This window comes from Oryx dammah, unplaced genomic scaffold, assembly GCF_014754425.2.
Source record: "Oryx dammah isolate SB20612 unplaced genomic scaffold, SCBI_Odam_1.1 HiC_scaffold_2, whole genome shotgun sequence".
Taxonomy (NCBI): Eukaryota; Metazoa; Chordata; class Mammalia; order Artiodactyla; family Bovidae; genus Oryx; species Oryx dammah.
This window is the reverse complement of record NW_024070186.1, coordinates 189,526,196-189,554,167: the sequence shown is the minus strand read 5'-3', so window position 1 is coordinate 189,554,167 and position 27,972 is coordinate 189,526,196. Positions and strand designations below refer to the sequence as shown.

General features: G+C 50.6%; 1 protein-coding gene across 1 annotated transcript; it reads left to right on the top strand.

Moving 5' to 3' along the window:
• The first annotated feature begins 74 nt into the window (after positions 1-74).
• On the top strand, positions 75-26,687 carry RCC1L (RCC1 like). The gene is made up of 11 exons (XM_040260754.1): positions 75-462; positions 7,109-7,238; positions 10,010-10,138; positions 11,032-11,098; positions 11,587-11,638; positions 12,384-12,468; positions 14,884-15,065; positions 17,967-18,054; positions 18,873-19,046; positions 21,401-21,486; positions 25,919-26,687. Exons 1-11 carry the CDS (start codon positions 139-141, stop codon positions 25,994-25,996), a joined length of 1,395 nt encoding a protein of 464 aa, XP_040116688.1. The 5' UTR covers positions 75-138; the 3' UTR covers positions 25,997-26,687.
• The last annotated feature ends 1,285 nt before the right edge of the window (positions 26,688-27,972 follow it).

The following is a 27,972-nucleotide window of genomic DNA, read 5'->3' as shown; positions in this document are numbered from 1 at the left end:
GCCCTCAGCCATTGGCTGCCCTCAAGGCCTTTGCTTCCAGCCAATAGTAAACGAGGCCGCAGGCTCTTCCGCCTGGGCGTAAGGTCAAGGGTCACCAATATGGCGGCGCTCAGGAGCTGTTAAGGCGTGAGACGGAGCATGGCGGTGGCGACGCTGGCGGCGGTGGCTCGGCTGGGGCGCCGGCTGAGTGGGCTGGGGCCGGGCCGCGGACACTGGACAGCGGCCGGACGCTCGCGGAGCCGGCGCGAGGCGGCGGAGGCCGAGGCGGATTCGCCAGTGTTCCAGTACGTGGGCGAGCGTGCGACTCGCGCCGACCGAATCTTCGTGTGGGGCTTCAGCTTCTCCGGGGCGCTGGGAGTGCCCACCTTCGTGCTGCCCGGCTCCGGACCCCAGCCCCGCGCCGGCTCGCGGCCGCGCCGCAGGATCCAGGCCGTGCCCTACCGCCTGGAGCTGGACCAAAAGGTCAGGACTGCGGCTTCTTCCCTCTCTCCCTCGGTGCCGCTCTCTAGCCTTCGCCGTTCCTCCTGAGACCTTCTTGGAGGGTTGGCGACGATGGGTGGACAAACTTCGGGGAGAACCACCCAAGGGGAGGGTGTTGTGTCCGGCTCGCGTCATTCGCGCGACACCCCGTGAGCCGGGCTCGTTGCCACAGTTACGGGAGAGGAAGGGGAGGCTCAGAGAGGTTAAGGGACCGGCCCATTGCCCCACAGTTGGTAGGTGTTCAGTACTTAGGGATTCGCCCTCGGGCCAGACTCCAGAAGTTCTGCTGCTAGGAAAGCGGACTTCAAAAGGTCTGAGAAAATGTGGGCCGGCTGGAGTCGGTGATTAGCTCGGAAAGGAAATGTTAACTGGAGTAGTAACGGGAATGAGAGCTAGGATGAAAGGTCTAAACACACTGGAATGGTTGCACAGGAGGCCCCTGAGTTGACACAGACTTGAAAAGATGCAGTAAAGAACCGCTCCCGGAGGGCGCCTTATTGTGGTAGCCAGTATCTAGAAAAGCAGAAATGGATGTTTAGGATAGGTTCTTGCTTGGCGTGGTTGTGGACATCTTGATAGGTGGTGGAAAAGAAGCAGATTGGACCACTTTGGCTTCTGTCAAGGATAACACATGATCTTTTGCCCTAAATAGGGAGCACCAGAGAAACGGGGATTAAGCTACAGTGAAAGGTTGTTTAACTTCTTAATGTTGAGTTGTGAGAGTTATTTATGTGTTCTGGATGTAGGTGCTTTATCACATATCTGATATGTGCATATATTTTCTGCCAGTTCTTGATTTTCTTTTTATTTTAATAGTGTCCTTCAGGAAGCAAAAGTTTTTAATTTGAATGAGGTTCAGTTGATGCAGGTTTTCTGGTGTGGATCCGACATTTGGTATATCTAAGAAGTCTTTGCCCATCCCAAGATTGCAAAGATAATTTTCCTATGTTTTTGTCTAGGATCTTCAAAGTTTGAGTTCTTATATTTTGGTCTGTGAGCCAGTCATTTGAGTTAATTTTTGTGTATGGTATGTGGGCCTCCCTGGTGGCTCAGTGGTAAAGAATGCCTGCCAGTGCAGGAGATGTGGTCAGGGCGATCCCCTGGAGGAGGAAATGGCTGGCTAGCCACTCTACTATTCTTGCTTGGGAAATCCCAAGGACAGAGGAGCCTGGCAGGTTCGTGGGGTCGCCGCAGAGGCGGACAGACTTAGCAACTAACTCTTCTGTAATCTAGGGAGTCGGTCTCCTCTGCTCTGTGTGGCTGCTGACATTGCCTGTGTTTGTTTTGTTCTGCTCCCCTCCCCCAACGGTACTTCTTTTTTTTTTTTAAAGTCAGACTTCTTGGGGTTTGCCAGTGATTTGGGCAGAGGCTGTGCTCAGACACCTTGAGCTAGTAAGTTTTCTGCTCTCTGCTTTGATTCTGTGTGTGGGTTGGGGATCACATTAAAAGTTCAGCCTGATCTCAAGTCGGCCTCAGCTTTTCTTCCCACTGGGAGCTCCTTGTGCATTTTCCCTGTCAGCTTGTGACTCTCATTTCTAGGACCTGCCCGTTACATTTCTCCTCCCCAATCAGGATTGCAATCTCAGACTCACTGAATTGCGAATCTTCCTTGTTTGTTTCCTGCTGAATTTGCTGTGGGGCATGAGTTTTCACCCTTTACCCCAAAGTAAGTCTGTCTAAGCAACAAAACTGATGGTTTTCACCATCAGCGCTGCCCTTTTCTAACTCCTTTGCCGACTGAGCTGGGTTAACTGGAGCAACTCGGGACAAGACGTCTACAAACCCTGGTATTTCTTGCCTGTAGGTCTAGCAGCCCTTTGTGAGTAATTTCTTGATTTGTTTGCCTTTGATTGACTTCTGGAGCCCTGAAATGGTTGTGGTTTGGTTTTTTCTTTTTTGCAGTTTTCTCCAGTTTTATGCTTGTTTTTTTTTTTGGAGGAAGATGAGCTAACCTCTTTACACCACCAAAGTTGGAAAGTCCCCTTCTGGCGCTTTATTATAACAAACATTGCTTAATGCTGACTCTGTGTCAGGTAGTGTTCAAAGCCTTTTCACATACTGGCAGATTTAATAATATAGCAGGTGGTACCCAAATATTTGTTGGCTGTTGAGTAAACAGATGAGAGTAATCGTATAGTGTGCTGGGCAGCGGCTTCGGAACTCCGTTTTCTGTGATTCCTGCTGTGTGGTCAGGGGTTGTCTCCTGCGTCCCCAGTGGGTCATTTCCTTGGAGGTGGAGCCGTTCCAAGAGACCAGAGGACTGAGGTGTTTTTTTGTTTTTACTGATGTAATGGTGCATCTGTGTATGTTCCATGTAAATGTTATGAGAGAAAATGTCACAGGGCAGAAGGAGGGATCTATAACTTTTGGATGACTCGATTAAACAGGTCATCAAATTTAAAAAGAAATATTTAGCTCGCTTTCTTCAAGATATGCTGGAGTTAAAAAATGTAAAAACAAAACAAAACTCATGTTTTGTTCATTATCATGGTAAGCTAGCATTTTCATCAGGATTAGGTTAGATTTACATGTAGTCTCTGAGATCAACTATGTAGGCCTTTGGTAAACTATAAACAGCCAAGAGATACTGGAGGAACATTAGGGTGACCATGTAATTTGTTCTCATTTGCTTGAGAGTGAACTTTAGGGCATCAAGTGTAAACCAGGATTGTCTCAGGCCCCTCTGGGTATTGTGGAAAGGGAGTTGACCTTAGAGCCAGGCTGCCTTTGGTTTGTTACCAGCCCCACTGAAGACTCAGTTTCCTTATCTGATCTGTGAGGGTGGGGATCAGGCAGTGTGTCATATTCATGGTAGCTGTGATAACTAACTCTTCTTCATGGAAGTAGTGGTTTGAGAGTATAACAATGTAGCATAAGGATTAATAGCACACACTCCGCAATCAGCTTAGGCAAGTTACCTAATCTCTCAGTGCAGTTCAGTTCAGTTGCTCAGTTGTGTCCGACTCTTTGCGACCCCATGAATCGCAGCACGCCAGGCCTCCCTGTCCATCACCAACTCCCGGAGTTCACTCAGACTCACGTCCATCGAGTCCGTGATGCCATCCAGCCATCTCATCCTCGGTCGTCCCCTTCTCCTCCTGCCCCCAATCCCTCCCAGCATCAGAGTCTTTTCCAGTGAGTCAACTCTTCTCATGAGGTGGCCAAAGTACTGGAGTTTCAGCTTTAGCGTCATTCCTTCCAAAGAAATCCCAGGGTTGATCTCCTTCAGAATGGACTGGTTGGATCTCCTTGCAGTCCAAGGGACTCTCAAGAGTCTTCTCCAACACCACAGTTCAAAAGCATCAATTCTTCGGCGCTCAGCCTTCTTCACAGTCCAACTCTCACATCCATACATGACCACAGGAAAAACCCTAGCCTTGACTAGACAGACCTTAGTTGGCAAAGTAACGTCTCTGCTTTTGAATATACTATCTAGGTTGATCATAACTTTTCTTCCAAGGAGTAAGCGTCTTTTAATTTCATGGCTGCAGTCACCATCTGCAGTGATTCTGGAGCCCAAAAAAATAAAGTCTGACACTGTTTCCACTGTTGCCCCATCTATTTGCCATGAAGTGATGGGACGATGTTCGTTTTCTGAATGTTGAGCTTTAAGCCAACTTTTTCACTCTCCTCTTTCACTTTCATCAGGAGGCTTTTAAGCTCCTCTTCACTTTCTGCCATAAGGGTGGTATCATCTGCATATCTTAGGTTATTGATATTTCTCCTGGCAATCTTGATTCCAGCTTGTGTTTCTTCCAGCCCAGCATTTCTCATGATGTACTCTGCATATAAGTTAAATAAGTAGGGTAACAATATACAGCCTTGACATACTCCTTTTTCTGTTTGGACCCTTCTGTTGTTCCATGTCCAGTTCTAACTGTTGCTTCCTGACCTGCATACAGATTTCTCAAGAGGCAGGTCAGGTGGTCTGGGATTCCCATCTCTTTCAGAATTTTCTACAGTTTATTGTGATCCACACAGTCAAAGGCTTTGGCATAGTCAATAAAGCAGAAATAGATGTTTTTCTGGAACTCTCTTGCTTTTTCCATGATCCAGCAGATGTTGGCAATTTGATCTCTGGTTCCTCTGCCTTTTCTAAAACCAGCTTGAACATCAGGGAGTTCACGGTTCATGTATTGCTGAAGCCTGGCTTGGAGAATTTTGAGCATTACTTTGCTAGCATGTGAGATGAGTGCAATTGTATGGTAGTTTGAGCATTCTTTTGCATTTCCTTTCTTTGGAATTGTAATGAAAACGGACCTTTTCCAGTCCTGTGGCCACTGCTGAGTTTTCCAAATTTGCTGGCATATTGAGTGCAGCACTTTCATGGCATCATCTTTCAGGATTTGAAACAGCTCAACTGGAATTCCATCACCTCCACTAGCTTTGTTCGTAGTGATGCTTTCTAAGGCCCACTTGACTACACTTTCCAAGATGTCTGGCTCTAGATTAGTGATCACATCATCATGATTATCTGGGTCATAAAGATCTTTTTTGTACAGTTCTTCCGTGTACTCTTGCCACCTCTTCTTAATATCTTTTTCTTCTGTTAGGTCCATACCATTTCTGTCCTTTATCGAGCCCATCTTTGCATGAAATGTTCCCTTGGTATCTCTAATTTTCTTGAAGAGATCTCTAGTCTTTCCCATTCTGTTCTTTTCCTCTATTTCTTTGCATTGATCGCTGAAGAAGGCTTTCTTATCTCTTCTTGCTATTCTTTGGAACTCTACATTCAGATGCTTATATCTTTCCTTTTCTCCTTTGCTTTTCGCTTCTCTTCTTTTCTCAGCTATTAATAAGGCCTCCCCAGACAGCCATTTTGCTTTTTTGCATTTCTTTTCCATGGGGATGGTCTTGATCCCTGTCTCCTGTACAATGTCACGAACCTTATTCCATAGTTCATCAGGCACTCTATCTATCAGATCTAGGCCCTTAAATCTATTTCTCACTTCCACTGTATAATCATAAGGGATTTGATTTAGGTCATACCTGAATGGTCTAGCGATTTTCCCTACTTTCTTCAATTTAAGTCTGAATTTGGTAATAAGGAGTTCATGATCTGAGCCACAGTCAGCTCCTGGTCTTGTTTTTGTTGACTGTATAAAGCTTCTCCATCTTTGGCTGCAAAGAATATAATCAATCTGATTTCGGTGTTGACCATCTGGTGATGTCCATGTGTAGAGTCTTCTCTTGTGTTGTTGGAAGAAGGTGTTTGCTATGAGCAGTGCATTTTCTTGGCAAAACTCTATTAGTCTTTGCCCTGCTTCATTCCACATTCCAAGGCCAAATTTGCCTGTTACTCCAGGTGTTTCTTGACTTCCTACTTTTGCATTCCAGTCCCCTACAATGAAAAGGACATCTTTTTTGGGTGTTAGTTCTAAAAGGTCTTGTAGGTCTTCATAGAACCGTTCAACTTCAGCTTCTTCAGCGTTACTGGTTGGGGCATAGACTTGGATTACCGTGATATTGAATGGTTTGCCTTGGAGACGAACAGAGATCATTCTGTCGTTTCTGAGATTGCATCCAAGTACTGCATTTTGGACTCTTGCTGACCATGATGGCTACTCCATTTCTTCTGAGGGATTCCTGCCTGCAGTAGTAGATATAATGGTCATCTGAGTTAAATTCACCCATGCCAGTCCATTTTAGTTCGCTGATTCCTAGAATGTCGACGTTCACCCTTGCCATCTCTTGTTTGACCACTTGCAATTTGCCTTGATTCATGGACATGACATTCCAGGTTCCTATGCAATATTGCTCTTTACAGCATCGGATCTTGCTTCTAGGAGGTTTGATTTTCTTATATACCAAATACTACTATTACTACCCTGAATAATGAGCACATTATATAGCTCTTACATTAAGCCAGGTACTGTTTACTCTTAAGAGTTTTAACTATATTAACTCATTTAGTCTTCACAACTACTCCTAACTGTTATAGGAGAGACACTGTTGTTAACTATTTTGCATATAGGGAAAGAGACACAGAGAAGTTAAGTAGTCTGTCTCAGGTTACACAGCTGGTAAAGGTCTGCTGCTGCTGCTGCTAAGTCGCTTCAGTCGTGTCCGACTCTGTGCGACCCCATAGATGACAGCCTACCAGGCTCCACCATCCTTGGGATTCTCTAGGCAAGAACACTGGAGTGGGTTGCCATTTCCTTCTCCAGTGCATGAAAGTGAAAAGTAAAAGTGAAGTTGCTCAGTCATGTCCGACTCCTAGCGACCCCATGGACTGCAGCCTACCAGGCTCCTCCATCCATGGCATTTTCCAGGCAAGAGTACTGGAGTGGGGTGCCATTGCCTTCTCCGGGTAAAGGTCCACCAGTGGTCAACCCTTTGATCTTGCCAAGATTCAAACTAAAACTAAGGTAGTCTTCAAGTTTACTATGCGAGACTATGTCTTGGTGAATGGGGGTCATTTGATACCTAGACCATTGGGTGGCTGAAGGTTAAATGAGGTTGTGCATATCAAGCCCTTAACACATGGTAAACCTCCAGTAAGTGTTAGTTGCTATAGTAATAGTGTTGGTTCTTGAAATGGATAAACAACCTGTGATTTATTGCTGGGAAAACTTATGTCCCATATCAGTCAATGCTTTATGGGAATTTTTTTTTTTTTTCCTTTCAGATTTCATCTGCGGCCTGTGGATATGGATTCACGTTGCTCTCTTCTAAAACCAAGGATATTACGAAAGTTTGGGGTATGGGGCTCAACAAAGATTCCCAGCTTGGATTTCACAGGAGCCGGAGAGATAAAAGTAAGTATTCTCACCTTGGTTTCTCCCTACTGTGAGTGGTCTGAAAAGGCACTTTGATTTTTAAGAATATGGTTTCATAAACCAAACCATAGCAACAAAATAGATGGAGTCTTTAAAGTGTTGTTTGAAACCATCTAGACCAGATTATTTTTCAGCCTGTTTGCTAATAACATTGAATCTTTAGGCAAAGGAGCATTTGCTGATGAGTAAAGGTATTCTTTTTGGCCCCGAAGACATGACCCTTTTTTCCCTAGCTTGGAGATCACTTGAAATATTCTGCAGTGCCTACAATATGGTCTAAGGGGAAAAATTCAATGAAATCCTTAAGATGGAGGTTTGATTCCAGGTATTCGAAACTTGAATTGTAAAAATGTTAATTATTTATAACGACAGTTTTACAAGTAGACAGTAGTAAATCAGTTATAAGTACAATAAGAAGCATTTTTTTTTTTAAATAAAGGAGTAATTACCCAGAAATCTACTGGATAGACCTTCCCTTCCATTTTTTCCTATTCCTTTATTCATATGCAAATATATTAAAAAATATAATTTTGGTTACAGCGTATGTTTTGTTTTCTGCCTTTCTTCACTTAATTTTATATTGGGAGGCTTTTATAAATAAGTACTGAAGTCTTTATTAGCTGCAAGATGCCACGTTTATGCCCTTTACTATGTATGGAAATGGACAGAAGAGTCTAGTGCACCCAATGTACTGCCACCAGCTGCAGCAGTCATCAGCTTACTCATCGTGTTTTATTCAGCCTCCACCATCCCCCTCAACAAATTTGAAGCAAATCCTAACATTATTGATTTTTTTCATGAATATTTCAGTACATATCTAAAAAAATTAAGAATTCTTAAAAAAAAAGATACCATTATCACACCCCAAAATAATTAGCAGTATAGTCATTTGATATCACCAGATATCCAGTGTTTATTTTATTTTTCTTTATGGCTGTGCTGCTTGGCTTGCCAGGATCTCAGTTACTTGACCAGAGATTAAACCCCGGGTAATTAAACTTTCACAGCAGTGAAAGTGCCAAACCCTGACCACCAGGGAACTCCCCCCGCAGTGTTTAAATCGCCTATTATCTCATAAATATCATTAGGTTTATATTTTTAAAAATTTATTTGAATCAAGGTCCAGATAAAGGCCAGGCGTTGATTGGTTGATGAGACTTTTGAAAGTCTTTTGAGTCTGCGTCCGTCTTTTTCTCCTTGGCATTCACTTATTGAAGGCATCATGGCGATTGTCCTGCAGGGGTGTCCAGGCTGGGCTTTGCGGATTGCACCCCCGTGGCGTTGTGTGGCGTGGTCTCCTGTCCTCTTTCTTTGCTGTCAGTTGGCGGCTGGAAGTGAGCCAGATTCCCCGAGCGCTGTAGCACTTCAGAGTCCCTTCAAATGTTATGTCTTTGCTGCTTCCCAGGCCCGTAGGGGTCAGTGACTATAGTTAGAGGAGACGGGAAGTTTTTAGTATTTTAAAATACAGAATTTTCGCAGTTAATAAGGCTGATACACTAACAGCGTTATCCAGTGCCTTTGGTTTAGCTTAGAGTTACATTATCATCTTGTGATAAATTACAGTTATTCCATACTGATCAAAAGCTCTGTTTGAAAATTATATCAGTCACAAGTGAATACCAATAGGCATGTATGATAGTAACGCCATATATTTGGTAAATGAAATGTTTTTAAACGTGGGGTTCATGGGAGAAAAGAGTGGGGTCGTGAGTGGTTGAGAACTAGGACACTGGCAGATCTTAACTCCAGCCTGTTACAAATATTCAGAAGTTCATCGTTTAAAACCTACTGTAGTGAAAGTGTTATACCTCAGTCTTGTCCCTCTCTTTGTGACCCCATGGGCTGTAGCCTCAGGCTCTTCTATCCATGGAATTCTCCTGGCAAGAATACTGGAGTAGAGTGCCATTTCCTCCTCCAGGGGATCTTCCCGACCTAGGAATCGCCTGCATTCCAGGCAGATTCTTTACTGTCTGAGCCACCAGGAAAGCCCAGAACGTACTGTAGGAATTCCCTATATAGGCCAGTCTGGCTTCTCCAGTAGGATTGTAAAGAACAATAAGATTCTTCTTTGGGGTGCCTTCTAAAACACTTTCCTCCCTTTCTCGCTTATTTAAATATTAAAATTTTCTTTTTTGAATAGATGACATACATGCTTAAGAATCCTAAAGGCGCAATAGAATATATAGTGACAAGTGTGCTTTCTACCTCTGTCCTCCAGGCCACACAGCTCTTCTCCCTGAAGACAGCATATGTCAGCAGTTTCCAGTTTATTCTCCTAGAGAGATTTTGTGCATATGGAAGGATGCACATGCATCTGTGTACTCTTGTTACTTTTACTCTCAGTGGTATCATACTATATATGCTATTCTTCACTCTACTGGTGCATTCTAATGGGGGTTGCAGGAAGACAGTGCTTTTCCTTTCCTTAAATCCAGAAGGTGGGACGTCCCTGGTGGTCTAGCAGTTAAGACTCCACACTACCACTGTGGGGGTGTGGGTTTGATCCTTGGTCTGGGAGCTAATATTCTGCAGGCTGTGTGTGTCGCCAAAAAAAGAAAAAAAAAAAAATCCAGCAGGTTTTAAATGACATGGTAAGAGATTTCCTTAATAGGACTAAGTATGCTTTACAGTAACTCATCGTGTGATGGACACCGGGGGCGGGGAGCGGGGCCAGAGTTCTCGTCTCAGCTCTGCCAGTAATGTGTGTCTCCGGGCCATGTAACGTGCGCACCTGCTCGATCTCGTTTCAGCGAGGGGATACGAGTACGTGCTGGAGCCCTCGCCCGTGCCGCTGCCGCTGGACAGGCCCCAGGAGACGCGGGTGCTGCAGGTCTCCTGTGGCAGAGCCCACTCGCTCGTCCTGACGGATGGCGAAGGAGGTGATGGACCTGTCCCGGGGTGTGGGAGAGGGGGTGCCGCTTTCCCGCGGCTGGGCCTGAAGGGTTCGTGGGGTTGGGCCCCATCTAGTTAGTGAAGCTGTTGGTATTTCTTTGCCCTCTGTGGCTCTTGGAAAATCTCTGTCTGTCTTTATAAGCATGACGGCACACACCGTGTCATGACCTACTTCTCCTTAGCCCCGGAGCCACCAAGCCGGACTCTGTGTGTAGATGGCTTTTTCCCTCGTACTGAAAGCAGCCTGTTTGCTGACACACCAGACTCTGTGTGTGTGTGTGTCTGTGTCTGTGTCTGTGTGTAGATGGCTTTTCCTCTTGTAGTGAGAGTAGCCTGTTTGCTGACACGTCTTCCACGTGGGGTGGGGGTGGAGAGTTTCCCTGGTTCAAGCTCCTGGCTTACCCCCCGCCCTCTTCAAAAGAGCGGTTGTTTCCAGGGGAAGGTCAACTTGACTAAAGTTTTCAAATTTCACTTTTTTGGCTCCTCGTGCTTTGTAGGAAATGGTGAAGATGGTGTTAGGAGCTCTCTTATGGGGAGGCTTGGCGTTGAGGGCAGCGTCGTTGACAGGTCCAGGGAATGGGGGTGCTGAGGCCTTCCTTTCACGAGATGTGCTCACCTCATCATGTGGCATTCCTGAGAAGCACCCCCAGGACCCAGGCGGGGAGGCAGAAGGCATGGCAACAGCGGCCTGAGCTGTCTTGGCCGGCCTGGACCCCAGCACTCCCCTGGGGGTGCCTGCAGAGGCTGGGAATGTTGGAGAAGGAAGCTGAGTGGCAGCTGGGGCAAGTGGTTGGACTAGAACCACATGTGAGACTCCCCTCCCAGTCCTGAGGATTCCAGGACCCTGCAGAGCTGATTTGATTGGCGCTTTATCCTTTAGTCTTCAGCATGGGGAATAATTCTTACGGGCAGTGTGGAAGAAAGGTGGTCGAGAATGAAATTTATAGGTGAGTTCCCGAAATTACCCCTTCCCCAGGTTGTGTCGAGTGGTAAACACTTTGTGAGATGTGAGAGACCCTGAGTCGTAAGATGCAGTGGGAGGTCCCCGGAAGGCGTGGAGAGCATCATTCTGGTGCGACTGGGAGGGAGGGCGCCTGAGCCCTGTCTGATGCTGGAATGTCTTTGATTTCGTTTGTTGCTTTCACCAGACTGATTAACTTAAAAATTCCTCTAATCTTTAAAAAAATTTCCCTCTAGCTGCTCATATTATGCTGATAGATCTAAATAACATTCAGAAGTCTGCAGCATGTTAAAGTCACCAAAGGATTTTGTTTTGTTTTACTTTCATGCCCATACCTCCCTCTTCCTTGTATTCGACCCTGAGAGTTTCCCTGATGTTACCGTGTGCATGTGGGGGCCACTGGTTGGGGTGACGAGAGGGGCTGGAATCACCCAGTGCTTACCATGCTTCTCCCCAAATTTCTCCTGGCTGTAGCGAAAGTCACAGAGTTCATAGGATGCAGGACTTCGATGGACAGGTGGTCCAGGTAAGAGATGGGGGCTGAGGACCACTGGACTTGCCCCCCGACTCCCCACCCAGAGGTGATTTTGAAAGGGTGAAATTTGGGTAACAAACTGTTACGGTGATTTTCTGAATTAATAAATGATTTTAGTAAGTATTGTTGCCAGCCTGTTCTAGGTCAGGGCTTACTCCAGCTTGTGGGGATACAAAGTTTAATAAAAATTGGGGAGGGTGAGTAACACTCTGGGGAGAGGCAGGTTATATACCAGCATTATCAGAGTGTAACTTGAGCTCTGCATTCCAGGCTGCTTTATCCTGCTGACCATTTTATTCTCATCCATGGTACAGTGTCTGGCACATGGTAGATACTTAACTGTGTAAATGAATGTACACAGAAAGCGCTTATGAGGGCAGCAGAAGGAGATCTATTACTCCTACCCGGGGTGGACTGGAAGGAGAGAAGGGCTTCTGGAGGAGGACGTGGTTCCTGGGGTGGAGTGGGGTGGAGGGGCGCTCGGGTTCTCTCCTTAGGACACCAGGCACCATTTTGCTTTTAGCCAGAGCAGTTTCAGGGGAGCGGGAGACACAGGCTGGGCTGTGCTGGATTGAGAAAGAGTCGGCCGTGGAGCAGGGCGGGGCAGCCTGCCGCCCGGCCCCTACGGCACTCCAGAGTGGTGGGCAGTGGTGTCTGGCTTTGGGCACTGGGGCCAGGACAGTGGGGCTCTAAGGATTCCTTCTCACCAGTCATCTTGCCTCCGTTTGTGTGGTAGGTTGCCTGTGGCCAGGACCACAGTCTGTTCCTGACGGATCAAGGAGAAGTGTATTCTTGTGGATGGGGTGCGGACGGGCAGACAGGTAGTGTCCCTTCCTCCCCCGCCCCCTCCCCGGGGGGATGGCGCAGCTGCCTTCCTCCGGCCCTTCCCTCTCCTCTCCCTTCCCGCGTGTCCCTTCCCTGTCCCTCACCCCCAGCTCCTGGATTGGACAGAGGACTGGGGCTGCCCCACCATACAAGTCTGAGTCTTTTCAGAGACAAATGCCCCCTAACGGGAGCTCGGCTTCACCTGATTTGAGAAGAATGTGATTAAGGGAGAAAGGGGTGAGAGAGGAGCTTTACCATCCCCGCGCAGCTTACCTCTCCGTGTTCCGCGTCTGTCTGAAGGGAGGACCTTAAATTTAAGATGTGAACCTTGTGTAAACCCTCTGTCATCCCGCCACCTCAACACGTCATCTTTGTCCCTTCACTCATGTTTTTTCCCTGTCCTTACTCATATGTGAACATTGTTTATGGTACTCAGAGGTGTGATTTTTATATGCCTGTTTTATTGTTAAATTTACATGAAACATTTTCCCACGTTGGTATAATTTGCACAGTTTTAAATATTTGTATGATAGAGCATCCAGTTCATGTACTATAAGGTAAATTAATAATTTAGTTATCTTATCGGGTAGCTACTCATTACCCTGTAGTCAGGAGCCACACTTTTGGTGGGGTGTGGGAGGGATGCAGTACCCATTGCAGATACGACATTTGTCACATATACGTGTCTAGCTTTTCCCTTCATTTGGATTATTGCCCTGGGATAAATTTCCCAGGCGTGGGTCAGAGGATTAGAATATTTTTACTGTTTTCAGGATATACTGTTATATTATTGCTTTCCAAAAGTTTCACTATTGGAAATGACTTATGTTGACGTCAGCAGTGTACAGAAGTGCTGATTTAATCATCAGCCCTCTAGCAGGGATTATTGTCAGTTTAAGTGTCCTGGTTTAATCCCAGTGCCAGTTTTTAAAGTGTGCATTTCTTTAGTATCTGTAAAGTTGAAGCTTCCTTTTTATTTTTTCAAATCTTGGTGTGAGTAACACTTAAAAATCAGCTTTTTATAAAAAGAATGAAATTGGTACATTTTTGACAGCATAGACCAAGGAATGAGGTGAAAGTCCCGGTGCTGGAGAGAACCCTGGTTTAGTTTCCTGGCGCCACTCCAGAAGTCTGCTGCCACGTGGCCTCACTGCCCTTGCTCGCCAGGCTCTGAGTCCAGCCCTGCGGGCCCCCTGCACCCTGATCGGGAGTCCCCTCCTCTGCTGCCGCAGGGCCTTTGCACGTGCTGTTCCCTCAGCCTGGCATGCTCTTCCTCACTCCCTTTCATCCTGCAGACCTTGGCTTGAGGTTATCTCTTCAGTGAAGGCCCCCCTGACCATCGGGTCTAAAGCAGTTTCTATCTCAGTATCCAGTTCTTTCATAACCCTTCAACTTTCGAGTTAATTTTAAAAAATCGTTTTTTAGTATATAGATTATATTTGGCGTATGCTGCTGCTGCTGCTAAGTCGCTTCAGTCGTGTCCGACTCTGTGCAACCCCATAGACGGCAGCCCACCAGGCTCCCCCGTCCCTGGGATTCTCCAGGCAAGAACACTGGAGTGGGTTGCCATTTCCTTCTCCATATTTGGTGTATACGAAAGATGATATACAGGTTTCGCGTTGCCTGTTGCTTGTGTTGCCAGTCTGACACTGCTTTGGGCTCCTTGGAGGAAATCTAGTGTAAGCAGGGCTCTGTGGTTTGGGGGTCTCCCTCATCTGCTGCCCAAGGGGTTACCCTCCATCGCCGAGCTGATAGAGACATTTGCCCTCCTAGCAAGCCATCTTTTCCTCGGCTCACTGTTTACCACACCAGTTTGCCAGTTTCTATTTGTTGTTTTCGGGGGATGGCATGGGGGGTTGACATTGCATGGGCTCTGAGAAAATTCCTTTATTTTCTCCCAAGCCCAGCAGTGCTTTAGGAATTGCTTGTTGTAACTTTGGTTTCCCAGTGCATATAGAAGTTATGTTTATACTGTAGTCTATTAAGTGTGCGATAGCATTATGTCTAAAAAAACAATGTACATATCTTAATTAAAATAATACTGCCTCCAAAGCATTAACCGTCACCTGACAATACAGGGTTGCCACAGACCTTCCATTTGTTAACAGTGCAGTATCTGCAAAGTGCAACAGAACGAGTTGTGCCTGTATATTGTATACAAGGTCTGATAGGCTCATTGTGTGGTGGCGTTTCATCTTGAAAAGGTTTCTGACTTGAATCAGACTTAGGAAATATCAAGGGTTTTACATGTAAATGATCACTATGATGTTTTTAGAGAACATGGGACAGGAAGTTGTACAGCGTGCAGAGGGAACTGCTTAGGATTCTGAGTTGATCTTTGCAAAGTGCTTAAAACGGCACATAGTAAGTCAAGGCAAGTGTTTGAGTAACGCAGTTTTCCATCGTGTCAGGCCTGGGTCACTACAATATCACCAGCACGCCCACCAAGTTGGGTGGAGACCTGGCCGGAGTGAACGTCGTCCAGGTGGCCACCTACGGGGACTGCTGCCTGGCCGTGTCAGCCGATGGCGGCCTCTTCGGCTGGGGCAACTCTGAGTACCTGCAGCTGGCCTCTATCACCGACTCCACACAGGTACGCGGTCACCGGCAGCCTGGGCTGGGGGCTTAGAAGTAGTGTTAAGGATGCAGAAGAGGTCCGTCACCAAGGGGAGATGTACAGACTGCTATGTAGGCCTCACCTGAAGCTGCGGCTGCCTCTTCAAGGGGCCGAGTGCTTGACAATCTCTTTGGAGCCTAGAAAGAAAGCTTAGGTTCAAAAGCCTTCATTATCAATATTTCTATAAGCTAGTCCTGGTTTAGAGCAGTAGTTAGGGTATGTCTGTGTGCCCTGTCCTATTCTGAAAGGGGAAGTGAGGCTGTTTACACATGTTCCTGCGCCATCCCAGTGGGCCTTTTGCTGCCGTCCAGAGTGTGTGCCCCTTGATGAAGACGCCATGTGGCCTCCAGGTCATGCAGGAGAGCCCCGGCGCCCGGCCTGTGGTGTCTCCCCATCGCAACCCTGCCGTCACCGCAGGGGGCCACCATCCGTACAGTGCAGTAGGGTTTTAAACGTTCTATTAAGGAAAGTTCCAAATAGAAGCAAAAAGTAGGCCTTACTGCATAATTAATTTCTATGTAGCCATTACCCATATTCAATAATTGCCAACTAATGGCACGTTTAAAAAAACAGATAATGTACTGTTTTAAATTGTATGACTTAGTGGGTTTTACTATATTCACAAGGCTGTGTCAGTATTACCAGTACCTAATTCCAGAGCATTTTCATTAACCCTCCCCTCCCCTCCCCTCCAAAAAGCCCCACACACCTGATGGCCACTTCTGTTGCATCTGTAATTCCATCTACTTCTCTATCCTACGTTACTTTGAAGCAAATCCTTGACTTTATAAATCAGTATGTGTCTCTTAAGTGATAAGGACTTAAATTAATATCATCAAGTTTCTGACAACATACAGAAGAGTTTTAAATATATGTTAATAGGTAAAGAAATACGCACAAAGGGATAAAGGTCAGCTAATCAGACGAAGATAATTGGTTCTCTGTGGTCTGACACACTGGCTAGAAGTGGCTGCATATTTGGTGCTGAACTTTCTAGTAGCCAAAACAGAAGAAAAGGTGATCAGTTATTATTTTAATGTGTTTATTTATTCATTTGGTTGTGTCAGATCTTAGTTGTGGCATGTGGGACCTAGTTCCCTGACCAGGGATTGAACCCGGGCCTCCCGGAGTTGGAAGCTCAGAGTCTTAGCCACTGTATCACCAGGGAAGTCCCAGAAAACGTGGTCATTTAATGATTCATTGTTTTCGTAAGATAAACTGCAAATAAAGTGTTCAGGAGAAGGACTGGGCTTCCTGATACCAAGGCCTGAGATCAGTGTCTGCACGGCCTTCCCATGGGGACAGGTCTAGGGTCATGTCGTTGTTACCTGTGCTGCGTAACAAATGACCCTACCATGTGATGGCTTAAAACAACCTATATTTATTCTCTCTCAGTTTTTGTGAGTCAGAGATCTAGGGCTGGCTTGGCTGGGTCTTTGGCTCTGAGTCTCTTTCTTGGGGTTCACCTTGGGAGGGCTGTGCCTCTGGGCCCACACTAGTGGTTTGCAGCGGGGTGCAGTTCCCCATAGACTGCTGGCCCCGGGGCCCCCACCGCTCACAGCGGTCGGCCGAGCCTTCCTTGGCTCCTTGCCATGCAGGCTTCTCCGCGTGGCGGCTCCCAGCACGGCAGCTGGCTTCAGCCGAGCGGGCAGACGAGAGGGTTAGGGAGCATGTCAGTGAGACAGAAGCCAGGGCTCTGCAAGTTCATCCCGGTAGTGGCTTCCCCTCACGTTTGCTGGCCTTCTGTTCTGTAGAAGCAAGTCACCAGCCCAGCCCCCCACATGGCAGGGCGCAGACGGTACAAGGTGTGACCTGCCGGAGACAGGTCCCTTGTTGGGAAGCAGCCCACCACAGCCCTGATCCTTCACGTGGCCTGAGCCTCACTCTATCAGGGACAGCAGTGGTGCATTTCCATGGCTCTTTGCTGGAGCGTTTCTCAGCCTTTGCTGAGGGCCGTGTGCCAGAGCCCAGTTGGGCAGAGGAGCCGTGTGAGCCGGGTAGTGGACGCCAGGCCCGGCCAGCAGCCTTGCGCCATCTAAGATCAGTAAGCCCCTTTAGTCAGCTTAGGGGTCGTTATCCTCCAGCTGTCTCCATCTGCCTGTGACTCTGAAAAGACCCATATCTGTCACTGAAGCTCTTAAAATCCATCTTTCCAAAGACACTCCTCAGTAGAAGCGCCAAGACCAAAGCCTGCTGGAAGGCTAAGTAGGCCACTTGGCCGTCTCTAGGCACTGCAGGTTCAGAACATCCTGGAGTGAATCGGTGCTCATCCCCCCACCCTGGCTCTTCTCCATCATTTCCCACATCCACTCACCCTCTCGAAGTCACATCCCTCTCTCACTTGGAACCCGTACTGCCTCCCCGTTACGCGCAGGGTAGAGGCCAGATCCTTCCCGCGGTCGGTCAGCCGCCGCCCCACGTGGTCTAAAGGTTTCCCTTCTCTCCACTGGCATCTCGTTCCCAGCTGCGGCCACCCTGACCTGCTGAAACTCTTGAGCGCGCCACGCGTGCCTCGCCCCTGCTGTACTACCACCTGCCCGACCTGGGGTTTCCTTTTCTCCTCCCCTGGCTGCTTCCTCCTGACTGTGCTCCCGACACACACCCTCCCTTCACTGCACTCAGCACAGGTTCATCCTGCGTTCACCTTGGCTGATGTCTGCCTCCTCCACTGGACTGCACTCCCAGAGCGGGATGGGGTGTCCTACTCTGTCGTCTCCCCTGTGCCCTGTTAGACCCTCAGCACCTGTACAGTATTCGGGATTATCTAGGGGAGGGCATGAATGAACTGGGACTTAGACCTACCCTGTACACGAAATAGTGTTTCCACGTTCTCGCTGGTTTGTCTTCCTAATGGTGTGGCCCCTTCCTCTGATGCAGGTGAATGTCCCCCGGTGCTTGCCCTTCTCAGGAGTGGGGCGGGTGAAGCAGGCTGCGTGTGGGGGCACAGGCTGCGCGGTGTTAAACGGTGAGCCCCTCTTGCGGGCTGTTCGCTGGGAAGCTGCGGGTGGGATGGGTGCGGAAGGGCTGATGTCCACTGGGTCCGGCTCTCAGTGTGGGGAGTGGGCCTGTGGGAAGGTCAGAGTTCAGTCCACAGAGGGGGAGGGTGACTGATGTTCTTGACAGAAGGCTAACAGCTGTGATTTATACGTTGACAAAGAGCCAGTGTAGAACTGAGGCTTGCAGACCCCTGGCTTGCTTGCTCCCTCTCCCTGAGCCTGGGCCAAAGACTCCAGCCCTGCCTTCTCCAGAGAGACTGTGCCGAGAGCCCACGGGCACACGGGAGAAGAGGCCTAGGGTCAGGATCCTGAGAGCCACGCCCCCCTGGGATTACGCATCTGGCACCACTGATCAGTGTGAAACTTTTTATAACCTGAAAGTCATTGCGAGTTTTAGCATCTGGCCAGGAGTCGTGTGGGTGCTTGGCTCCATCTCCTGCTCCATGTTGGGAAAAGCTGTCCTTGTAAGGCTTCCCTGTGTTCACGTGGGGTCTGTGGGTGATTTATGGAGCAGCCCTGTCCAGCACCCTCAAGATGTGGGATGTTTGTGTTCTGAGATTGGTTAGCTGGCTAGACATCCTCCACAAGCACAAATTTGAAAGAGGAGAAAAGAAACATTAATTTAAGTATCTATCTCAGCATGTTCTTGCCAAGCAAGAAGAGGGAAAAGAAAAAAGGAAAAAAATGCATGTGGACGTAACACATCTTGGTGGTGTGGTTTGAATTTCTTGAGAGGGAGGGCTGTGCTTGGTTTGACTTCCTGACCGTTGTTTTTACTGTAATCCAGGAGAAGGACATGTTTTCGTCTGGGGCTATGGAATTCTTGGGAAGGGACCAAACCTCTTGGAAACCGCTCTTCCAGAAATGATTCCACCCACTCTCTTTGGCCTGGCGGAGTTCAACCCGGGAGTCCAGGTCTCCCGCATTCGCTGCGGGCTGAGCCACTTCGCCGCCCTGACCAGTAAGTGACCAGGCCCCTGCGGCCCCGAGGCCTGGCCGGGCCTCTCGGGTTCAGCCCCCGGCCGTCGGCCGCTCTGTTTCCATCCGTCCCGCGGAGTGGCGCCCTTGTGTGGATAATTAGAGAGAGCGGCTGATCCAGAAGTTGTTCGGCTTGAGGTTGTGTAATGTCTCCTTTTCATCCTGGAGGTTTGTTTTCGGTTCATCTGGTTTGTGGTTAGGCTAACATTACAGTGGGTTTCTCAAGAGGACACAGATGGTGGTTGGGAGAGGGGACCCTGGAGTGGGCCCGGGGGAAACCAAGTGGGGGTTTGGCGGCATCCGCGGTGGGCGAGCAGGAAGTGACCGCGCGGGGCTTCCTCCTGGCCCCCTGGCCACGCCCACCCCTCGTCCAGCCTGGAGTGCAGGAGGCGCATGCGTCAGGCTGTCCTGTGGTTTCGGGGAGGTGGACGTGCCCTGTTTCTCCAAAGTGCTGGGGGAGAGTGATCAAAGGGGAGGCGGAAATGGAGGCTTTCTCAGAGGTCTGCCCAATTACAAAGCCATGAGCTATCCAGTTACCCTGCAGACCTCCAGCGTGTCTGCGCTTCTCGATTACAGCCCTCATCCCAGCACCGCGGCTGTCGGGTCAATTTGCTCCTCTTTAGTTGACTTGAAAAGTAAGACTGAACTAAACATTTCATTTTATGACTTTTAAGTATTATAAATTCGCCTTTTCCTTGCAGTTTTAAAGACCTTTTCGTCTCCTGGCAAGTAGTTATTTTCTTCTTAAAACATCTGAGCTGGGACAGTCAGTTTGGGGTCCTTGTCGTCTGTTCTCTGGCCTCCTGCTAACGTGAGGCCCGCTCCAGATGAGCACCCTCTGGAGGTTCCAGAGTCCACGGCCTCTCAGTCACGGTCTGAGTTTCGGTTTGGGGGTTCTGGAGCAGTGGCACTGCTGTGCTGGGGGTCGCAGTGCTGTCTGACTGTGCGGTGAGGCACCCCAGTGATAGCAGGGGGACTGGGGTGAACCCTCCCCACCCCCCACGCAGGGTCAGCCACCTCCATCTGCAAATATATGTGTCACATGAGCGTTTTAAAGCTGTTCTGACGCGGCAAAGAGTTGGTAGGGGTGAATTCTAAAGGTAACGATTATCTGTAATTTCCCAAATATTTAAGGCTTAAATTGTGTGCAAAGTCACGAACTTCAGAATCCACACACAGCCTTCACGTACGAGTAAGGTAGATTCCTTTGTCTGCTGTTCTGCCATGTAGCCGTGTGGGTCACACTGAAATGAAATCCTACTTAGATTTCCCCCAGAACCCAGCAGCCACCCTCCCAGTGCCAGTGACTGTTCCTCAGGAGAGGGAGCCCCGGGCCCGGGTGTCTCCCCTGTCCCCAGGCCTGGCATTGGCCTGCGGCCATCTGGTTTCCCCTGAGGTACCCTCTCGGGTGGAAGACCAAGGAGGGCAGGCAGAGCAGAGGCTCTGACGTGTGTCACCGAAGGGCCCTTTACTGAGCCAGTTGGGTTTTTTCAGTCCCAGCTCCTGTGTGTCCGTCCTTCTTCCTACCACCAGAGCCTTCGCCTGCTGGGGCTGTGAATGGGGCCTCTGTGCTGAGGATGCCCCAAGCTGGTGCAGGAGGAAGTCTGGACCGAGGGCCTGTCCCAGTCTGGGGGCTTGTCCTGGCGGCTGGGGTTCCCAGAGCCCCAGTCAGTGTCCTGGCTTGCTCCTACAGCACTCTGCCTGTCCCCTTCCTTCAGGGCACTTGTTAACAGTCGGAAATCATGCATTTGTTGGGTTATTTATTTTTCGCTGTTGGACTGGCTCCACCCGGACGAGGACAGGAACATGCCTGTTGGTCCCCATGCCATCCCAGCTCCTAGCACACAGACGTAGACCCAGCCCAGAGAGGTGCCCCGTCACCATGTGTCACTTGACCAAGTGCTCCTGAGACCAGACAAGGAATGACAGATTATCCTACTTCTCACTCTGTCCGAGTGTGACCGGGATTTGAGGATGGTGAGATCTCAGGATTGTGGAGTGCAGGGTCACACAGCTGGGCGATGGGGGTTGTCCGCAAGGGCTGAGCAGAGGGGGCTGTGTGTGCAGGAGCCTCCGGGCCCACGTCCGGGCACGTGCTCATCTCCCCTGAGAAAGATGCTGCGTGAATCTGGGCTGGGACACGTGTTTGGTTTGGGGATGATACTGTTTACTTGTCCCTTCAAAAACAAGCATTAATAAAGCCAGGGAGAAATTGAAGGTTAACATTGATCTTTTTGTACTGGGTCCTAGAAGGCCTATTCTTATGAACCTTCCTCCTCTTGGAGACTTGCCCTTGGCCTAAGCCCCAACCAAGCCACTGTTGTTTTTTCTTTGCAGACCGAGGAGAGCTGTTTGTGTGGGGCAAGAACATCCGAGGGTGCCTGGGAATTGGTCGCCTGGAAGACCAGTACTTCCCGTGGAGGGTAAGGCTGGGCCGGGCGGCCTGAGGGTGTGCCTGCGGAGCTGACAGTGCACGCAGCAGCTGGGCTGGCGCCGGGTCTTCAGGGGGCTTCAGGGAGGAGTGGGCTGCAGGCCGGGTGTCCCTGCTCTCCACAAGGGAGGGGGTGGGCTGAAGGAGCTGACGTGCCGGGAGCTGTTCACCGAGGCCCGTGGAGAGGAATGGTTTACAGCGAATTTAAAAGAAAGCAGGATGTTTAATATTTAGAGTGCCTTACCACAGCCACCAGACCGAAACATCAAGGCTCTTCTCAGGAGGAGGTGCAATTATACAGAAAGGCTCATTTCACAATTAAAGGGAAAGGAGAGTCCTTCTTAAGTTGTAGTTTATCTTCACGTTGTTTACTAAGTCAGTTCTTTAAGTTCTTCTAAACAAGGCTATTTATTCTTTTGAGTACAGAACATATGGACCTGGTACAAAATGTATTATGAAAAATAAGCCTCCCATCTCCTGTCCCAGAGGCAGCTTCTGGTTTCATCCTTCCCTTCCGGAGATGGTCTCTGTAGAGAATCAGACGCTCGTGTGCATGCATGCTTGTGTGTGTTGGTGTGTGTGTGTGTGTGTGCGTGCGCGCGCGCGCGTGCGTGTGTGCCTAAATGTTTTGTTTTGAAGGATCGTTTTTAATAATGTGTTTTGAGGTTGTGAAAAGCGTCTTTTAAAAAAACACATAAAAATGCAAAAGAAATGTTTTAATTTTTAAAAAGATGATTTATTTGTCAAAAACCCACGGAAAGTGTCTGGAGGCGCTTTGGTATTTCACTGGCTGTTTCTCCCGCCCAGCCCTCCCCTTAGCTCTTGGCTCTCCTGGCTCCCGTGAACTTTGCTGGCCCTCCCTCTGGTGCAGCCTCCAAGAGACACCGGTCAGAGGGAGGCTTTGAACTTGTTGGGGAAAGATGAGTGCACCCCCGAGTTGTTCCCAGTCTGATGGGGCGGCCCCGCTGTCCTCTGGGGACCCCAGCCCGGGAGAGGAGAGGTGTGGCGGCGGCGGGCAGTGGTTGGCTGCTCCAGGAGCAGGAGCGTGGGGCAGTCAGGATCCCACTTGTCCTTCTGGAGCCCCGACCCCACCCCAAGGGCTCCCTTCTGCGGGAGCAGCTTGGGAAATGGCCGAGCATCCAGGCTTTGAATGAATGACCGCTGTGACTTGAGGCTCCCCACTTGCTTTCATTTCCTCAAATTAGAGCGAAGATCAGCCGTGAAGTTGGGTTTGACATCAGAGGGTGTCTTCACTGCTGAAGTGGCCGGGCCAGGCTTGGCCTCTGAGGCGGAGCAGAGGGCGCCAGGCCTACGGGCGGACCTGTTGCTGTTCAGGCTGGACCCCGAGCGTCCCTCTGACGTGCTCCCGGCCCCCACGCCATCAGGGCAAGGACGCTCCGGTCTGTTCCTGTGACGGCCGCCCTCCGGCCACACGCTGTCCCCACTCGGGCATCTGCGGAGCTCCTTCGCCCCCTTGTCTCCTTTTGGTTGGGGTGGGAGGATGGTGCCGAGGTCCGTGCCGGCTCTAGGATGTGGGGCTGGGGCTCTGGGAGAGCGATGGAGACAGGAGCCAGTTTTCCATCAGCTAGGTTGGAACCCTTAAAGGTTAGTCTGATGTTGAGTAGTTGGACCTTTCTCCAGTCTGTTCTGTTGTCTCACTTAAAAAACAATTGCAAGTGATTTTTATTCCTTAAAAATCATATTTTCTTACTTAGCTTCAGCAGGGGATATGCTCCATCATTTGGAAAGTATTCTACAAAAGGGAAAAAGGAGAGCCATGTTTGCAGCTCTCGTAGTGGTGCTAGCTGGTTATTCACCCACAGAACCGGGGCTTTTCTCATGGTTCACAGGCCCAGGAGGTGACGTCTGAGTCACCTGATCCAAGCCTCTCCTTCCAGGAGCATCCGGGATGTCCTCCTGCTCCATGTTGGTGCTCAGAGAGGTTCGGTGATCTCTCTAAGGTCACGCACCTAGTGAGAAGCAGAGCCCAGATTCAGACTCAGTGTCTGACTTTGAGATGTCACGAGGTCCCCCTCCTCTCAGGGCCTGAGCTGGGTCCCCTGCCATGCAGGAGAGGACATGTGCAGAGGGAGACCCTCTGTGCAACAGCGGCCCCGCGGGCCTGGGCTCAGGCTGCACCCCTGCCCAGGGAAGGGTGATGGCCATCCTGGGCGTGAGGCGCTCTGCTGGTGAAACTGGGGCTGTGCCCCCAGCCTGGGCCCGTAAACACTGACTTCCCAGTCGCCCAGCTGTCCGCCATGCTGGGCTGCGATGTGAACTTGGCCTCACTGGTTGGTTGGAGCCCGGCCTGGGGACCCTTTGCCTTCAGGGCCCCTTTCTTACTTGGCCTCTTCAGGATCCGCAGGCCCTGGCAGTTCTGACGCCCCGGGGGAGGGTGTGCTGCGGGGCTGGGCCCCCTCGCAGGCTAGGCGGGCTCCCCTCGGGTGTAGCCCCGCCTCTGGGTGCCGGGCAGGGTGTCTCTGGGTGCAGCTGAGTGGGGACGTGGCGAGTCTGGCGCCTGGTCACAGCTGGTCCAGTGCTCCTCTCGGCCTTCCTGTGTCCCTGACCTGGTGGGCCTGTGTCTTGGGAACTTGCCCTTGTGTAGAGTTGTTCCTACACTAATTCTGCTCACACTTTTCAGAGTTACTCAGGGCAGATACGGTTCGGCTTCTGGAACTGTTTGCCTTTGCAATAATGGGAGTGTAAATTGGTTTAAAATAGAAAGTCCTTTTAACCTTGAGGACACAAATAGAACATGGCTGAGGGCAGCCGTCTCCTGGACTCAGTTCAGAGGCTGAAGGGCCGCCTGCTTCTCCCCAGAGAGGCTCCCGGGGCCAGCGTCAGCCAGGGCCACGTGGCCCTCTCTGCCTTGGGCTCTTGGGCCACAGCCCTTGGGGAACGAGGACAGAGGTGCTTAAGTGCGGCCGCTCGGCTGCCGGTCATTGTGGAGAGTGGCCTCCCCCGGGGAAGGTCAATAAAGGCGCCCTCGTGGCCGGGGAGGTTGCTGGGAGCTCACCTGGCCGGGCACCCCGGGCAGCGTGTTTTCTTCTGCCTCCATGGCCAGCCCCGAGCACTTTATGCAGCTCTGGGCTCTTGCTTGAGCCGGGGGCACCGCGGCGTGTTTGCTCAGTGATTCCTGTTACAGGTTTTGCTAAGGGCGTTTGTTTAGCGCAGGGCAGGCAGCATGACTTGGTGCTAGCGTCCGTTTGCCTTGCAGCCCGGAGCCCTTAATGGACTTGTCTCTGAACCGTGGATGCTGCTGCCTCGGGGCTTTTAAAAGGCCAGGCCATCTGGCCGGGGTCCTCCCCTCGGAAGCTCAGTAAACTCCACAGGCTATTGCAGAGCCGTCTCCAGCTGTCACTTTGCCGCCCAGGGGAGGGCGGGCAGGACTCGGGTGCAGGCAGGAGAGCAGCACCCGCACCTGGCAGAGGCTGGGGAGGAGCCAGGGCGGGAGCTCTAAGGAGACACCCTCAGCGGCACTCTGCACACAGCGTCTCTGGAGGGCAGAGACCAGTGAGAAGTCGTTTCCAGTTCCTAGGGAAGGTGGGGAGCAGGGCAGACGACGACACAGTGGTATCCAGAGGCAATTTAAAACCTTTCTTTTCTACTGAACGTCATTTTATATGGTAGCCATGTGACTGTCACCTATTCAAATCAATAGTAATAATAATAACAACAATAATGATACTACAATAAGAGAAAGCCAAGTGCCCTTCTCCTGGAGAGCTGGGGGGCTGTGTGGGCCCGGAGAGCCCGCTTGTGTCATGGGCACTGTGGAGTGTGTGTGTGCCCTTCTCCAGGGCCCAGCTGTGGAGCTGTGGGACGACGAGTGTCTGTGTAAAGGCCAGCAGGCCAGGCCGTGGCCTCCATCCCGGCGTGGGGTTGTCTGCACGTCACCCGGAGGGTTGGCCCTGCCGGTGATAACGTGTTGGCAGGGCCGCCAGCCAGGCCTCTGGCCCCTTCTGAGACGCAGTCAGCACCCCTTCTGCAGCCTGCCCGGGCCTGGGGCTGATGGGTGAGGCGGGTGAGGACGCTGGGCTGGCAGGACTCCTCCCCACAGTGGCCCTGCAGGCAGGACGGGGTGGGACGGTTTCTGGAGCCACTCAGGGAGCTTGTCTGGTGACCCCTGGGGCAGGTGGCCACCTCTGGGGAGTCACCCTTACAGGGGAGCAGCCTCTGTGGGGTGTCCATGTCCTGGGACGGCGCACGCAGGGGCCCAGAGGGGCCTCTTGGGGGAGGGGGGTGTTGCCCTTGACTGAGTGGGGAGTTGGGATGGCCCCTCCCAGCTGGCTTGCCAGGTGCGTGTAGGTGGCTGAGGCTCAGACGGTTCCATCACTGACCCAGAGGCAGAGCCAGGGTCGGCCCTCGCTGGGCCCCCGCCAGGCTACCTCCCCGTCATGGTGCCCTGGGTCTCGCTTTTTCAGGTGACTATGCCTGGGGAGCCCGTGGACGTGGCGTGTGGCGTGGATCATATGGTGACTTTGGCCCGGTCCTTCATCTGAACCTCCTCCTCGATCTGCTGGAGCCCGGCCCTGGCCTTAGGACTGCCTGGCCTGCTCAGCCAGGGCAGCACGGGTCTCTGGATGGGGCCCGAGAGGGTCAGGGCCCTCCATGCGCTGGGCCGCACTCCCCACAGCCTGGAGCGGGGTGACTGGAAGTGCCAGAGGCGGTCCCCCCTCCAGCCCAGGGTGAGGCGCTTGGCACAGACTCTGCCCCTGGGCTGAGTGGCCCTGGCAGGGCGAGGACGATCTGTTTCATCTCAGCTCCTTCCCAGGGACACACGGTGGCATCTGCTGTCACGTCTGGTCTTCAGAGAGCTTATCCACTCAGCCATCTCTGCGCGCTGCTGGGATGCCAGCTAGCTGACAGCCCTGCACGGGGGTCCTCCCTGGAAATGCCAGTGGGCACCAGCCTGGAATCCTGTGGGCCCACAGCAGTCACCTGCCTTGTAACACTTCTTCCTGCCTGGCTCAGAAGACTTGAGAGGCCCCTTGGGAAGATGAGCAAGGCCAGATTTCTGCGGGCCAAGGGCTTTGAACACAATCCGCGAAAGCTTGGCTGGAGTGCTTGCCTTGGAGAAGGAAAACTCAGATGGTGAAAAACGTTTGCGTTAGTAACATAACATGTCCTTTTCTTTAACATCTTTTAAAAGTCTTTTTTGGAATAAAGTCTATTTTCTGCCTTTTCATTTTTAAGAACTTGAGAGGCCTTTTTATTTTAACCTAATCATTTAGGGATTAGCTTTCCAAAACATGGCATTTGGTAAAGAGACTACTAGAAGCCAGTGAAAGGTACTCTGGAAGACAGTCCCGCTTGCAAACTCTTTTCTGACCAGAGCCTGCCCCCGCATTGCAACTGGGAGAGAACGATGCAGTATAAAAATAACCAGTTATCACGTCACAATCCGGGGTCTCACTCGAGGTGTACATACATCCCCCTCCTTTTATCTGTTCACTCAACAAATGTTTACTGTTGTGTTCTGTACGTGCCAAGTATTGTTGATCACAGAAGAGTCACACGGGGACAGAAAGCCCCCGCAGCAGGCCTCATGATGCTTACACTTCGAAGAGGCAAAACAAGCAACAAGCCAAGTGCAAAGTGTGTTAGATGTTGCGTGGGCTGTGAAGAAAAAGCAGGAGGGGGGCGGGCGGTGCTGGGAGGGCGACATTGAAAGTGGAATGGTCACTGTTGACGTCCTCGCTGTGGCCCGAGGCAGTGGGAACCAGCCAGATGGTGTCTGGGGTGGGGTGTGGTCCTGGGACCCCTCCTCACCTAGGCACGGGCCATCTCCACTTCTCTGTGGGCCGACCAGTTCTTGTATTTCTTAGGGCAAAGCTCTTCCATAAACTTGAAACAAATTGAAAACCGTCTGTCAGTTTCCTTCCCAGAGCTCCTCTTGGGCCAAGGACCACGTCACCTGACGGTGAAGAACAGTAATCCTTCCTCTGGGGATACACGCCGTGAAGTTCCTGCTGATTTGCAGAGCGTAATGCCCCCGAAGGGCAGGCAGGGGACCCCCCCAGTGAGGCTCAGGGACCGTAGGGGATGGTGGTGATGGAGGGGGTCTCCATTGAAGGTGGGGGTGGTTTTTAGCCTCCCCACAAGTGGCAGCCATGATCAGATCCGGCCACTGCCTCCTCCTTGGACACAGTGTGTTAGTCGCTCAGTTGTGTCTGACGCTTTGGGACCCCGTGGACTGTAGCCTGCCAGGCTCTGTCCGTGGGGTTTTCCAGGCAAGGATACCAGAGTGGGTTAGGGATGGAACCTGGGTCTCTTACGTCATGGGCAGAATCTTTACCATCGGGACACAGTACCCAGCGTGTATTAAGGGACATCCTTAGATTTGTCTTAAAACTCAAGGCCACTAGCTGGGTCTGTTCCCCCTGGCCAGGTAGCATGGCTGTTGCGTTTGTGGGTGACGGGGTCCTGGCCGGAGTGCACGTGCCAGGCCCTTCCCACGACTGTCCTCTGTGTTCCT